We start from the raw sequence: 14,545 nt of genomic DNA, 5'->3' as shown, positions 1-14,545 counted from the left end.
TATATAGATTCAACACAATCCCCGCCAAAATCCCAGCACATTTTTTTCTTTTTCTGGAAATTTACAGGCCGATTCTCAAATGCATACAGAAATTCAAAGGACTTAGAATATCCAAAATAACTTTGAAAAGGAAGAATGAAGTCTGAAGACTCACACCATCTGATTTCAAAACTTAGTATAAAGCTAGAGTAATCAAGACAGAGTGAAACTGGCATAGGGATAAAATATTGACCAATTAAGAATCTAGAAATAAATATATATATATATAAATTGATTTTTGATTGTCAGCAAAGGTGCCAACATAGTTCAATGGAGAAAAGATATTCTTCTTAAGAAACCATACTGAAACAACTAGATGTCCATATGTAAAACAAAACAAAACTTTGATCTCTACCCTGCACCATATGCAAAACTTAAATTGGGTAATTGCCCTAAATGTAAAACCCAAACTACAAGACATCTAGAAGAAAACATAGGTGAAAACCTTTGCAACATTAGGTTAGGCAAAGATTTCTTAGATATGCTACCAAAAGCATAATCCAGAAGAGGAAAAAAATGAGAAATTGGATCTCAACAAATTAAAAATTTCTACTCTATATTTAAATGCTTCTACACTCCAGATTTTTAGTCAGTGTTGGATTCATAGTAATTATTTGGATAGCACTACAATTTTGCCTGTGTTCCCATACACTCTTTAGTACTGCAAAGCATAGTGGGCCATGTTGAATTGGTTATTTGTCTGAAAAACATCAGATTTGGCCTGGAGGCATTAGGAGATGCCATTGATTTAGGTTCTGTAATTCCTTCAGCTCAGAAGACCTGGGCTGAGAGCTAAAAATATTGCTGTATAAGGGCAAGATGGAGCATTGATAGATAGATGGGTGGGGGGAGGAGAGAGGAAGGCAAGGAGGGAGAGAGAGAGAGGGAGTTAGAGAGGGAAAGACATGGATTGTGATAGGGAGACAGAGACAGATTTGTTACTTGGAGGAAAATGGAGGAGTCCTGTTTAATATCGCTCTTCCTTGCATTCCTAGGCCTTCTGGAGTGAGAGAGAGGAGTGGAATTCTAGCCGGCACCTGGGAAGTGGATGTAAACCTGAGTTCTGCCTGAACAATGCCAATGAGAGTTCTCAACCGCATGCCACAGAGGGAAAAGACGAGTTATGGAGGACCCCTGCTCTAGAGGGCAAGCAGAATGTTGAGTTCACGATATTGTGTGGCAGGTGAGAAGGGAGAAAAATAACTCCTGCCTTGTGAGGTTCCATTAGCAGAACACTCTTCTTGACTAAGCTGGAGAACCAGGACAAGCATGGACAGTCAGATATTTAGGGGGAATTTATTACGTTAGCTAGTATACTCTACATCCTAACCATCACAGAGATGCACCTGTACTCACTAGGAAATATTTCCATGACTGGACTGTTTCTTCCTGGATCTTCCAGTAATTTCTTGTCTCATGCAATCTGTGGGTATTATTTATGTATTGTCAATGGTGCTGGGGCTTCTGTTCCCCCATTTCTGGAGCTGGCAATAGCAGATAACCAGAGCTCTGATTTGGTCAGGATCATACTGGCCAGGTCACACTGTCCCCAGCTGCAGTACGTTGGCAACTGAAGCAAGCATAATCACTAGTTGACATTTATTCAGCACTTGCCATGTGCCAGGCACTAGAAGAGCCTTACCTGGATTATGACAATTTTATCTTCACAATAGCCCAATGAGGTCAGTACAAAGTTAATCAGTGATGGAGCCAGGATTCACATCCAATTCTATCTGACTCCAAAGCTGCTGTCCTTTCAAATGCACACAAGGCTGCATGATTAATTTCTTTAAAGAGATCTTTGAACAGCCCCATCTACAGTTGGTTAGCATGAGGTGAAAACTCAAAATATGCCAAACCTATGTGTTATTTCCCCCTTGTTATTAAAAGTCCTTTTCAAAAGTTTTATGTCACTTTCCTGCCTTATTAAAACTGAGTGTACTTTCTGGGATAGATTTGACTTCTTTGTTGTGACCAAAGGTCTTGCACTATCCTAGATGAGGAATATTGGAGGGAAAAGGCAATTAGGCTATAAATGTCCTGATTCTTGGGCACACTCCACTCCAAGTTGTTCTTAGAAATACATTCCAACATTGGCTCACGTTTTGCCATTTGTCTTTTTCTACAAAGGAGCAACAGAAGAGAGGTAAGGGGAGGCAGGGTGGAGAGAGAAAGAGAGAGACAGACAGACAGACAGACTAGGGCCTTGGGTTTTCACAAGCCTTTGTGATATTAGACTTAGTCGAATAGCTAAACTAAGGCACTACTGACATCATCATCACACCAAACTACAGCAATTATTTGAAAAGTTGAATACTTGGCCATTTGACTGGTATGCTCACACAGCATACATCATTTTGAAGCACGCACACACACACACGCTTTCATACACAGAGGCAAAACTAGGGCTTTTAGTGGTAGTCACAGCCTACTATCTTAGAAGAAATATATGACTCTCAATGAGAGGAAACAACATAACCATGAGATTATAGTACTCAGGGCTTGGACTCTAGTCATGCACATATAAATAACTCAATCTGAACATAAAAATAACAATCTGAACATAAAACTGCACTACACTGAATCCACACATAACAACCAAGAGTTTACCTCTTCTTTCTAAAGAAGGAAAGTTTTCCATTTGGGTCCTGCCAACCAAAACCAAAGGACTGTTGCTGTGTTTAGCTTATTTACGAAGCTGTGCACTCCTGACTGTGCTCATCTAGAGACTGCTGAACAGATAAACAGGCCTATTCGTTAGGAGACAATTTTGGCAAAAACATGTTGGAGTCAGTTCCTGTGGCATCTGCTACCAAGTAGATCTGCTGGGTAGATTTGTAAAGTGAGAGAGAGTTGACCATCTCATGTTCCCCTTCTGTACTCCTTTTTCTCCATTTTAGCGTCTCCCCCCCCCCAACCAGGTTAATTCATTTAAGCCAACATTTATGGAACTGAATTCAACATTTATGGTATCATTTACCAGGCACTGTGCTTGGGTGCTCTGCCCCGGTCCTGTGATATTCCCAGCCTTCACTAGTATTTAAATATTGAACCTGGTCCCTGTCTTTCCATAGCCTGAGCCTATATAAAAAACATCTCAGGCTGAGAGGACTGATTGATTTCCAGTGTCATCTGCAACTGCCTGGAATCTAATTTTTAAATTGATGCCTCTGAATGTTATAGATACACACACACACACACACACACACACACACACACACTCAGCCTTGGTTGGCTAATTTGTGGGAGAACAGCTATAGTGATCTACGAGTTCTCTTTATAGCTTTCTTGATGAAGGGGTGTGTTAAAGGCTCGAGATAGCTCAACAGTAATATCGAGAAATGGTAACTGTCCAAACACAACCAGAATGATGTTATTTTGGAGAAAAAGTGAAGTGTTTGAAAAGTGCATGCTATTTCCTTTCATCATCACTACCGCTACATTTTTTTTAAGTGGAATGATTCCAATTTCTCCCCAAGGTCTCCATTTTCACAGAGGCTAAGAGAACCCACCCACACAGGTATGGTGGTGTACGAAGGGCACAGCACTCACCTGGACATCCTGAGACTAGGCTCTAAGCCTTGTTTGGTGTGATTAGCCTAAGTGTCTTGCTATCTGGGAGCAGAATTGCAGCATATGTTGCAGTAGAAAGAGCACGGGACAAGTATTAGAAGACCAGGATTCTAGGCTGACTTCTGCTACGAACTAGATGCGTGACTCTGGGAAAATCACTGACCCTTCTTGAGTCCTTATCTGGTCAGCAAAAGAGTTGGTCTCATGTGACATGTGAACATTTTCTAATACAAAAAGAACACCTGCAATGGCTCTTTGTGGCTACCATGTATGCTCAGCCTTGACAGTTTCAGTGCTTGCTGGGAATAACCCAATGGATCAGCAAAAGGACTGACTGTGGCCTGATGTGTCAGACAGAATAACAGGCTCACATTAGCGAAGGGAACCAAATTAAATATGGCAGCCTGGTCTGGTTGGTCTCTGATCAACCTCTGCCAAACCTATGCTTCCTGATCTCAGTGGTATGGCTCTGCACTGCTTTTTTCCCCCCTGTTCTGTCAAATTGGCTCACTGTTAGCACAGAAGAAACTGCATGTACCTCCCTGAAAGTCATTGCCAGGGTAGTCTGGCTCTGCTGCTCAGACATCTCCCATTCCATCTGTTCCTCCCTAAAACAGAGAGTTGGCTCCCCAGCTTCAGAACCAGGCAATAAAACAGAGCAAGCAGAACGACACAGCTTTCAAGCTGTAGGTTTCTTAAGCTACTTGGCCTGCTATGCTGCATGTCAGGCAGCCCCAAATGGATTGAAGTCAGAAAAAAAGGCAGAATTGGCCATTCAGTCTTAGCTTTGACCTCATCCCCACAACTCTTAACTTGTTTTCTTCAACATCAGAGGACTCTGGCCATCTTAATGACGAATTTGCATCTTCCTCTTCTGACCTTGCCTTGCCACCTGAGAGGTACGTGGAGGAAATTAACGGGTTCAACGGTCACTTCTCAGAAGCCTTCGTTGATATCCCCACGTGATGTCTTCCCCACCCGAACCCCGGCATTGGTTGGGGTGACTCCATTGGCTCCAACAGCACCCCAGCCCCGTGACTGCCTCACTGTAAACACCACATCACCATCCTCTGTCCTCTACGAAGACTGTGAATTCCCTGAGGGCACCTATTGTATCTTGTATTTGTCTCTGCTGCGCAGGGTCTAGCACCAGGGCACAGATTAAAATCGCGACAGAGTTTATTGATTGTTATTACTATTATTGGTGCTAAAGAAGGATTTTACCAAAATCATTCATTGGGAGGCCCCACGTAGGCACACAATATCCTCTGCAAGCCTCGTTTTCCTCATGTATCAAGTGGAAATGACAATAGTGGCAACTCCATGAGCCTTTGGTGGGGGAGAATTAATGACACAAAATGTATCAAGTGCTCGGGGACAGAGGCTGCTGGCCCACAGCACTCGCTCAGCACATACTAGTGGTTATTATTTTTAGTCATGAGGTATGTTTGAGGCAGCCTGACTTGTCTTCTAAAAAGAGGAGGCCAGTTTCTTTTCAGAGAAGAAAAGGACACACCTTCTGTCTCCCAGCCTCAAAATAACACATAGGAACTCTTAAAAACTGCTCCATATGCCCCGGCATTAAGTCAAATAACATGAGAAAACCCAGCAGAACAGCATCCACCGTGGATGCTGACTGTGAAAAGGCACCACAGGGAAAACCCCGGGGGGCAGAAACCCACATGCCCCCTCCCTCCCCACCACACACTCCCAAACCCAGGAAATAACCACTGTCTCTGAACTGTGATAACACACGTGCCTAAACATTGAGAGACACTGTTCTGGAAAGTATCGGAAAATGCCCCCTGGATAGTCTCACCATATTCATGGAAGGTCAGTACTGCTGCTGTTGACAAAAATAGCCTAAGAAGGAGAAAATGTGCAGGAAAGAGTTTAAAAAAAAACAACCAACTTCCTGCCAACTGATGAGAGATAAGAGAAAGGGAAACTGAAACATATCCCTGAAGAGAATACTGGTTATTCAAGAACTTTTTACTCTTCATTAATAATCCCCCAAAAGAATGAGGAATTGAAAAGAACTAGCTCAATCTGTGAGTCACATACATGGCAAATAAAAGACACTTAGCTCAGAACGTGCGGGACGGGAGGCCCTCACCATGGCATAAGTTTGGGAAGTGTCCAAATCCAGCAAGTGGGATAAAAGATCACGTTTATCTACTTAGTAATGTATTTATGCAACCTTCTACTGTTAACAAGCCAGATATGGTATTAGGTATGCGTTCTCTATGTCACCTGAACTCCAGTTCTAGCAACTGCTCATTTGTGGCTTACACGGAGACTCTTTCACTCACAAGGTAAGAGTCTGGGTTCCTGCACAGCCCAAAGAAACAAAACAATGCTCCTTTCAAAGCGCAACAGCGATCACAAATATCCTTAATTATACATCAGGGTCTAATAAACGGAGACTGTGCCCTGCAGTTGTCAGCAGGACAGATGTGTCCAAGATACCCAGACAGGGCCTGCTGTTTCTGCAGGCATGGCGTTCAAAGCAACTCTCCAGTGCCATCTCTGTTAACCACGGGCGCACACTGACAATGAATTGGGACTAATTTGGAAACATTCAGCTGCTTGGGAGTGTGTGCATCAGTTCCCTTCCTTCATAATTTACACAGCATTTTGATTGTGGTGCTCAGCGATAAGTAACTGAAACGAATTCTAACTGCTCTGAGATTTCATCCTCTGTCTTCACCACTGCTTTTGATATTCTCCAAGATAGCCCACGTTCAATTTTATATGCAAACCTGAAATGGTACTCAGGAGGAGAAGAAGAGAAAAAAAAAGGCAGCCAATAGATCTTTCACTTTGGGAATTGAAAATAAGATCATATTCAAAGTGCAGCATTTATGGTCCAATGCTGAATATGTAAAATATATGACCATTACAAATTCACCTTTCGCGGCAAAGCCATGCTCTTGTAGTGACATATCTTATTGCTAGATTAGAGCTTTTAGCATGATGAAGGCATCTTTCATCTTCTCCTAGATGCAGGCTGTGTACTCCTTTGGGGCTGTATTTCTGCCTGTCACAATGCCCCACAGCCCTGAGGCAGAGGGCTTATAAAAGGACCCGAGTCATTCACCAAAGGGCTGGGGCCACTTCGAAGGGGGAGGGCCTAATTGGAGGTATGTCATTGGCATGGGATCACACTGTGTCTGACTGCCATGCTCTGCTGAATCCAAAGGGAGAGGTCAGCCAATGTTGCTTTCTGGAATCAGCCCAAAGAGGTAAATCTAACATCACAAATATTCAGCCAATACAAGCTTTTGGCAATATCAAAAAGACAGTTTCAGGTAGGTCATGGTACAGGTTAGTCACTAGGAAAAGAAGACACATATCATGTACATCAGTGACGTGGTTACAACATAAATGTACTTAAACCAGGACGGTTATGGAATGGCTTTCCAGATTCTTCTAAATCCACCCCAAATTTTACTGTATGGATCAAAGACAGATTTTCATGGATTTTGCAAATCATAAAATGATAGATCTGTGCCACTGCTGCTTCTTTCTTCAATTTTTGGGCCTCATGTTTCAAATCTTGCATTGCTCTAAGTCCTTGCCCATCACAATCAGCCCTAAAAGCTCTCTTTCCAAAGTTATCTCTTGACTTCCCCCTCCCTCTCCCCCTCCTTCTTTAGTCCTTCGTGCACCCAATATTCCTGACACATGCCTTTCTCACTGAAATTCCCCAGTGACTAGCCCAAAGCGAAGCACAGAGAAGGCATTCCACAAATCTTTGAATGAATATGAATGAATGACAAAATGAGGACAGCACATGGCTTTGTGACAGCTATGTCGGATGCACAGGGGCACTTGTCACTTACTTCCCATTCTTAGATGTGTTCCGGGCCTTTGTGGATGATGGAGAGTTGGCGCCTGGATTAGTGTTTGGAGAACCCCGTTTATCCTTACTATACCCACAGAAAGAATAAAAAAATATATACAACAATGACCACAGAGACAAAAAGAAATTAGTCATTTCATTTAAAGACTTTCAAAGTGCCTCTCTCTCAATCTCTCAATCTCTCTGTGTGTGTGTGTGTGTGTGTCTGTCTGTCTGTCTGTCTCTCTCGCCTGTCGAAATAAAGCATGATCTTATCCAGTGCTGCTTTTCAAAGGTACAGAGAGGGGGAACCATCGGTTAAGTTCAAAGAAAGCTATTCTTTTGGCATTCAAAGCTTGACCTGGTGGATGCCATTAACGACAGTGCCACAGCCCAGGCCCCAAGGGAGGCTCTGGCCAAAAAAAAAAAAAAAAAAAAAGAAGTTTAAAAATAACTAGTCTTTAACATAAAATCCTTTATTTCCTGTCTCTGGGTTCTCTGTACTTCAAGTTCAGTTCTGAAGCTGCTGACTTGTTGTGAAGTATGTGGATGCCAAATGACTTCTAAAAGTCTTTGGGAGATACTATCAGATGAATTAATAATTTTCACTCATAACGTTAACATGGGAAGGCCGTGAATTCAGATATTCTTTCAGGAGAAGCACCACCTGCTTCATGAGTAATTGAATTTAAATCTCCACCTTCAATAACTCCACAGCTTATGTCAAACCTTGGAAACAATTAGGAAATAAATCACTAGGAAGGTCTGCTTAATCTCATCAGGTTAATAAACACAGACAAATTAATCACTTGAAGGTAAACAAAAAGGAATAATTGATTGGAGGCTTCTTGATTACTTTATTCTATTTTCTTTATCAAACTATTTTTACCATTATCTTCAATTCAGCTGCTCTGCCTTGAAATTATTACTTTACTTCATCTTTAGATTTCCATGGAAACCAATTCAAAGCCTTTTTCCTCACTTGATGATGTGTGGAATTATTTATCCTGATTTCATCAGAAAGATTTTTTTTGTTAGTAAGATCTACGTCAGCATAACCTTTTATGAAAAGTGAAGGTAAAAAAGAAAAATGCATATCTTGGCTTTCAATTAGTATAATAGAGCCTTCCAAAGGCACAGAATATTGTCTCAGAGAATGTCAAAGAGCTTTCCAGATATTTATGAATCTTTTAAGTACCTCAGAAATAGGTGCCTGCAAGTAGCTGTATTTAGATGTGAGGGGAGGTGGGGTGGGGGGGGGTCACAAAAGATATTCTGGGTGGCTCTGGAGAGAGTGGACACACGGTCTATCCCCAAGGAGGTGTCAGAAGCCTGCTGAGACCAAGTGCTGAAGAACTCATGCAGCACTGCCCCTGCCCATCCATGCTGACTTCCTGGCAAAGAACTCCTTAACCATTCCTGAGACCACAGCAGCTACCAACTGCATTCAGAACCCCGCTCAGAAATGAAGTGGTAATACCAAACAACTGGACAAAAGACTGGAACTCAGAAGAATTCAAAAGTGTCTCTTCCAGAAGAGACAGTCTCATGAAGAGGATGAAATATGCTGTGTGTTGCAAAATTCAAGCAGGCCTCAATTCCCTCACTTCCACACTCCCTGGCCACTGAGCCTTCCTCCCCGCTGCCCCTCACACAAACAGGAGGCAGTGGGAAACTTCACTGGAAGCCTTCTGAAACAAGGGATCTTTTGATCTTGCAGGCTGCTAGGCTCAGAGTAGGTGGTCATTTAAGTTCAGGCATCCACGTTCTTTTGAATAAAAGACACCTATTCCCACTGCTGTATTCCTAAGTCTGTGCCTTGGGCACCAAGGGTCCTTTAAAATCTGCATGACAAGTGACCCTGTTCAACGCAGGGCACCGTGGGACATCAGGGAAAGCTGTTAGCTGGTCTTGGCAGCCTTATTATTAACTGCTGCTTTGGAGGTGGGGGGTGGTGGCATTGGTCCTGGAGCAGCCTTCCTTTAAGTGATCGAAATTAGGACCCCTCTGACCGACTACCAAATCCTGTAAGTGCAGACCTGAGTGGAATAAACACAAAACTTTCTCAGAGAAAAATGACAGATGGAAGGTACGCCACGAAGACTGGAAGTGAAAGTAACCAAATAACTCAAAATGTTTGTTCCGTGCCAATAGCAGATCCATTGACAGCGGCAAAATGTATCTGAAAGTAGGGGAGGGGCCAGCACAATGGTGGCAGGCTTGGATCCTAGGAGTTTAATTCTGTAGATGTACTAAGGACTGTTGTATAGAAAGGCTGGCCAAACATTGAGGGAAGAGTTCCTCCCCCAAATTCCAGGCTGAGTAGGTAAGTCTGGACAAGATGCTATGATTCTAAAACTGTGAGAAAGAAAGATCCTGAGTTTTCCAGAAGTGCTCCATGAGACAGAAAGGGAAAATCCTACAACTGCATTTTCTGTGACTCTGGGAGCCTCGGAGATCTGGAAAAACATGGGGCGATGACCCAAAGATTAAGATGCTGCCGAAGATGTTGACAGCTGAAAGAAATATCCGGCAGTCCCAGGGACTTACAGGAATAAGCCCTGCCTGCTTTTACACTATATGGATGAAAATTTGGGGTATATTAGATGGGGGGGGGTGATACCTGGAATTAGAGCTAGTTTCCAATTTACACATCTGAAACAAGCGCACTCCAGTTGTCATTATTTTGTCTGTCTCCAGACCACTTGTCAGCCCTTTTGATTTTCATCTCCTCTTTGGGTTGCGATCTTAAAAGCTATGGCCTGAAATCCCAGAGAGCATGGACCCAGGCTTCTCTCACTCCTCAGGCGTAGCTATCTTCTTCCTAGGGTAAGATTCTTTCCTCTCTCCCTCCCAACCCGGCCTCATCAAAGACCTATGAACACAATTCCAGGTGAGTTCCTGATAGGAAAATTGAAGAAATGCCAGCACTCCCTCTGTCTGCTTGGTCAGCTCTCCGTCAACATGTATCAAGTAAACCATTTTCCACGGGCTTCACAAATGTCTCCAACACCAGAAAAGTGAAAAAAAAATCCTGCAGTATTATGCACATTGTACTCAGGTGGGAAAACTGTGACTAACCCAACTCTTCAGCTTTTCAAAGTGTTTCTGATTGAATAATTTGATGCTGAAATGGCATCCAGGGTACTTAACCCAAAATGGCAATCAGATCCACTCCAATCTGGATTTTTCTCTTAGGTCAGAGAGGTACTTGAGGGAGAAGAACCTAGCGGTTTCAAACACCCTCGACTCGTTTTCTTGATAGGTGGCATACAGAAACTTCTGCATTTCTGGTATTATTTCATAAGCTCTTTTTCAAATTAATTCATCTCAGACCCATGGGAAATAGTTGTGTTGTTCTAACTACAACAGCACTGAAATTTTTTTAAAAATTAATTTTCAGGGTCCTAAGAAATTGAAATATTTCAGAAGAGAGAATTGGGCTATAATATCCATTGTCTACATATCTTTTATTTTTATTTGGCACTTAGCATGTGGTGCCTGTTGTTTATTTTTTTTAATTTTATTTATTTATTTATTATTTTTTGGGGGGTACACCAAGTTCAATCAACTGTTTTTATACACATATCCCCGTATTCCCTCCCTTCCTTGACTCCCCCCGCCTCGAGTCCCCCCCACCCTCCCCGCCCCAGTCCTCTAAGGCATCTTCCATCCTCGAGTTGGACTCCCTTTGTTATACAACAACTTCCCACTGGCTATCTACTTTACAGTTGGTAGTATATATATGTCTGTGCTACTCTCTCGCTTCGTCTCAGCTTCCCCTTCACCCCCTGCCCCCTCCCAAACCTCGAGTTCACCAGTCCATTCTCTGTATCTGCGTCCTTGTTCCTGTCACTGAGTTCATCAGTACCATTTTTAGATTCCGTATATGTGAGTTAGCATACGATATTTGTCTTTCTCTTTCTGACTTACTTCACTCTGTATGACAGACTGTAGTTAATTTATTTATTTATTGGTTGCGTTGGGTCTTCGTTGCTGCACGTGCGCTTTCTCTAGTTGCTGCAAGCGGGGGCTACTCTTCGTTGCCATGCGGGGGCTTCTCACTGCAGTGGCTTCTCTTGTTGTGGAGCACAGGCTCTAGGCGTGTGGGCTCCAGTAGTTGCGGCACATGGGCTCAACAATTGTGGCTTGCGGGCACTAGAGCACAGGCTCAGTAGTTGTGGCGCACAGGCTTAGTTGCTCCATGGTATGTGGGATCTTCCTAGCGCAGGGATCGAACTTGTGTCCCCTGCATTGGCAGGCAGATTCTTAAAACACTGCGCCACCAGGGAAGTCCCAGTGCCTGTTGTTTATATTCTACTGTTTATCTGTCGCTCTAACTAGCTCTTAAGAGGGTGCTCCAAAAAATACTTGTTGAACAAATAAATGAAAAAGGTGCATTTCGGCTCAGTGGAAAAGGAGTGCTGTGATTGATTATCAATGTCTGGCACCAGTGTAAGAGAAGGAAGTGATGACACACATGTCCCACATTTTCCATCCCTAAGGAAGAATGGTCTGGGAAAATTGGATTCCAGTTACTGATGGTTGATCATCATGTGGATCACAAAGACACGTGAGCTTAGAAAGGATGCTCAAGCAAGCTTGCTTGGATGGTTGGCTAGTGCCGCTGAATAACAACAACAAATCTGTTGCATTTGTATGGCTTTTAGTGTTTTTCCAGTGTGTGTGTTTTTCCAGTTTCTTGTAAGTGGTAACAGAAGTGAAACCCAAGCTATTGTGAAGGGTTTACTTCGAGTCTCTCTGGGGAAGTCGTAGCTACTCTTTGCGCCCTAGAAATGACCCTCGGCTCCTTAGAGTTTCCAAGATAAGTAAATGTACTTAAAAAATATAGACTCTACCAGGGATAGAAGCTCATCTAGTCTCCTTCCCAAAAGGTGCTTGAGTCCCCTCTACAACATATCAACACACCAAGTGGTTGTCTTTTGAAGCCTTTTAAATCAGGATTGCTTCCCCATGAAAGCCTGCTTTTCTATTTCCTAAGAGGCTCACGTTGCTGAAGTATTTTTGCCCTTGTCCTGTTACTGAGCAAGACAGCTCTTCAAATATTGATTTCCTTTAATTAGAGCTGATGAGGCTTCTTCATTTCATTTTTCTGTCTTGCTAGGTTATGTCCTGAGTGGTTTTCTTTCCTGGCTCTGAACTTTTCCGTTTTCTTCTACCCAAAGTGTCTAAAGGAGAGTCCATGCCTCTTTAAGCATCCTCTTCCCAAGACCTATGATTTCCATTAATCATCAAGCAAAGAAAGTTCAGTTCACTAAGCTGTGTTTTCCTGCAGCTTCCTCCCCTAGGTTCCCTTTGCTTAACTGTGGGCAGTGACTGAGGGGTTTTAGACAAGAGAAAAGGCTCATCTTTATTGCTGCGAAGCCCAGTGTGGCTATGATCTCTCAGAAGCAACCTCAGGCGTTCAAAGCATTTACTCAGCAATCTCGAGTTGTAATCCTGGCTGCCAGGCAGGCTTATGACTTCCTTCTGTCTTAGAATTCTCATCTCTAAAGCAGAGGGCATTCAGCTGATCAGGTAAACCATTCACAGAGAAGCTCACAATTACTTTGTAATTGCAAAGCTCTTGGAAAAGGCAGCTGGGACACTCGCGTTATCTTGCCCTCTCCCCTTCCATTAACTTTTCACTCTAACAACTCACCACAGGGGCATCGGGGACTGGAGCAATAAGCTTATTGATTATCGTTGCTATTTTGCTCTCTTCACCTCTCGGCGCATGCTATTTCTGCCCAGGGAAGGCAGCCGCATCCCTGAATGCCTCACTGGCATCAGGAAAGAGCATGAGTGAGTTCCTAAATTATATTATTTTCTCATTTCAGCTGGCTATTCACTTGAGTCTTTACCAAGAACTTGGATATTGGCTACAGACTATCAGAGGCCATGGGAACTGCATTCACATCTAGCCCTGGGCTCCTCCATCAGATAGGGGATTGAGAAGCACACAAAAATATCTTAGTTCTGGTACTGGATGGTTTAGGGTGATTGAGACCTGAAATATGATGGGAACCTGGACCAGAATGGTCGTTATGAGGGTGGAAAGAAGGAAACCATGCATGGCATAGCAAAAGGAAATGACTGAACTTGAGAACTGACTCCATCTGGCGAATGAGAATAAAGTTTACATGAAAGCTGCTGAGAAAGTTTGGAAGCTGAATGACAGGAAAACAGTAGTGCTAGTAAAAGAGACAGATTCACTGGGAGGGGCATCTGGACTAGAGGGGAAGATGATGGATTTGGTTGGGAGCATATTGAGTTAGAGTGTTGATGGACAGTGTCTAGCAGGCAATGAGAAAGATGGCACTGCGGCTCAAGAAGAAAGACGGGATCAGATGGACAGTCATTGCTCCCAAGTGGGAGTCAAAGCTGTGAGATAAGCCAGAGCCGCGAGGCCTGATGGGACACCGATTCATTGTGAATAACAAGCAGATGTTTGGGGCAAGAGACAGCCTATACCAGAATCTGTTTTCTTCCACCCCAGTTTGTGATGATTTACAAGTGGGTTACAAGGTCTTATATCCCAGGGGCTCAAGGAAAAGAGCCTGAGCCAGTTCACATACTCACATAGGGTTCAATGCTAAAGTTAGTGAGGGAAAGTACAGGCCTCAAGCCTTTTGCGGTCCATAGGCTGCCATGGGCCCGTGCCCTTAGGCTGCTTCTCCCCATCCTTCTAGCCCAGCCAGACTGCTTACAGGTCACAAGGCAAGCTGGGCACCAAGGAGAGAGGTGGGTGGCAATCACTGTCAATCCGTTCCCATAACAACGACACCTCACAAAGTACATCCCAGGCTGCTGTCATCTTGGTGTAGTAAGGGCAGCCTGGCAGAGAAGCAAAACTGAGCTTTAAACTTTGGCTTCACTTGCAGCTCACATCTCTTTTTCTTTGCTCACCTTTTCCAAGGACTAACCACGTGTCAGGGGCTATACCTCCCATCGATCGTGCTAAAATCCACTCCTATTTTTCGGCATGATTCCCTTCCCTTTCCCTGTTCTCAGCCTTTGCACTGTGCTTCACAAACTGGTACCCTCAGTCAGCCTCTCTTAGCATCCCTAATGGTACAAGGATGACAC

The 14,545-nt window shown here is 43.4% G+C and overlaps 1 protein-coding gene across 2 annotated transcripts in view; it reads right to left on the bottom strand.

The window, feature by feature from the left end:
• The window catches only part of HS6ST2 (heparan sulfate 6-O-sulfotransferase 2), a 287,632-nt gene that overhangs the window by 31,097 nt on the left and 241,990 nt on the right, over nt 1-14,545 (bottom strand). Inside the window, exon 4 of one of the 2 annotated variants that reach the window (XM_057719232.1) lies at nt 7,458-7,544. The exons of the other annotated variant lie outside the window; for it this stretch is intronic. Coding sequence (XP_057575215.1) covers nt 7,458-7,544 — 87 coding nt within the window. The remainder of the gene's footprint in view (nt 1-7,457; nt 7,545-14,545) is intronic. 2 annotated transcript variants of the gene reach the window in all.

Source organism: Hippopotamus amphibius, chromosome X, assembly GCF_030028045.1.
Source record: "Hippopotamus amphibius kiboko isolate mHipAmp2 chromosome X, mHipAmp2.hap2, whole genome shotgun sequence".
Taxonomy (NCBI): Eukaryota; Metazoa; Chordata; class Mammalia; order Artiodactyla; family Hippopotamidae; genus Hippopotamus; species Hippopotamus amphibius.
Note: the sequence above shows the minus strand (reverse complement) of the source record. Positions and strands in the feature narration are given on the sequence as shown.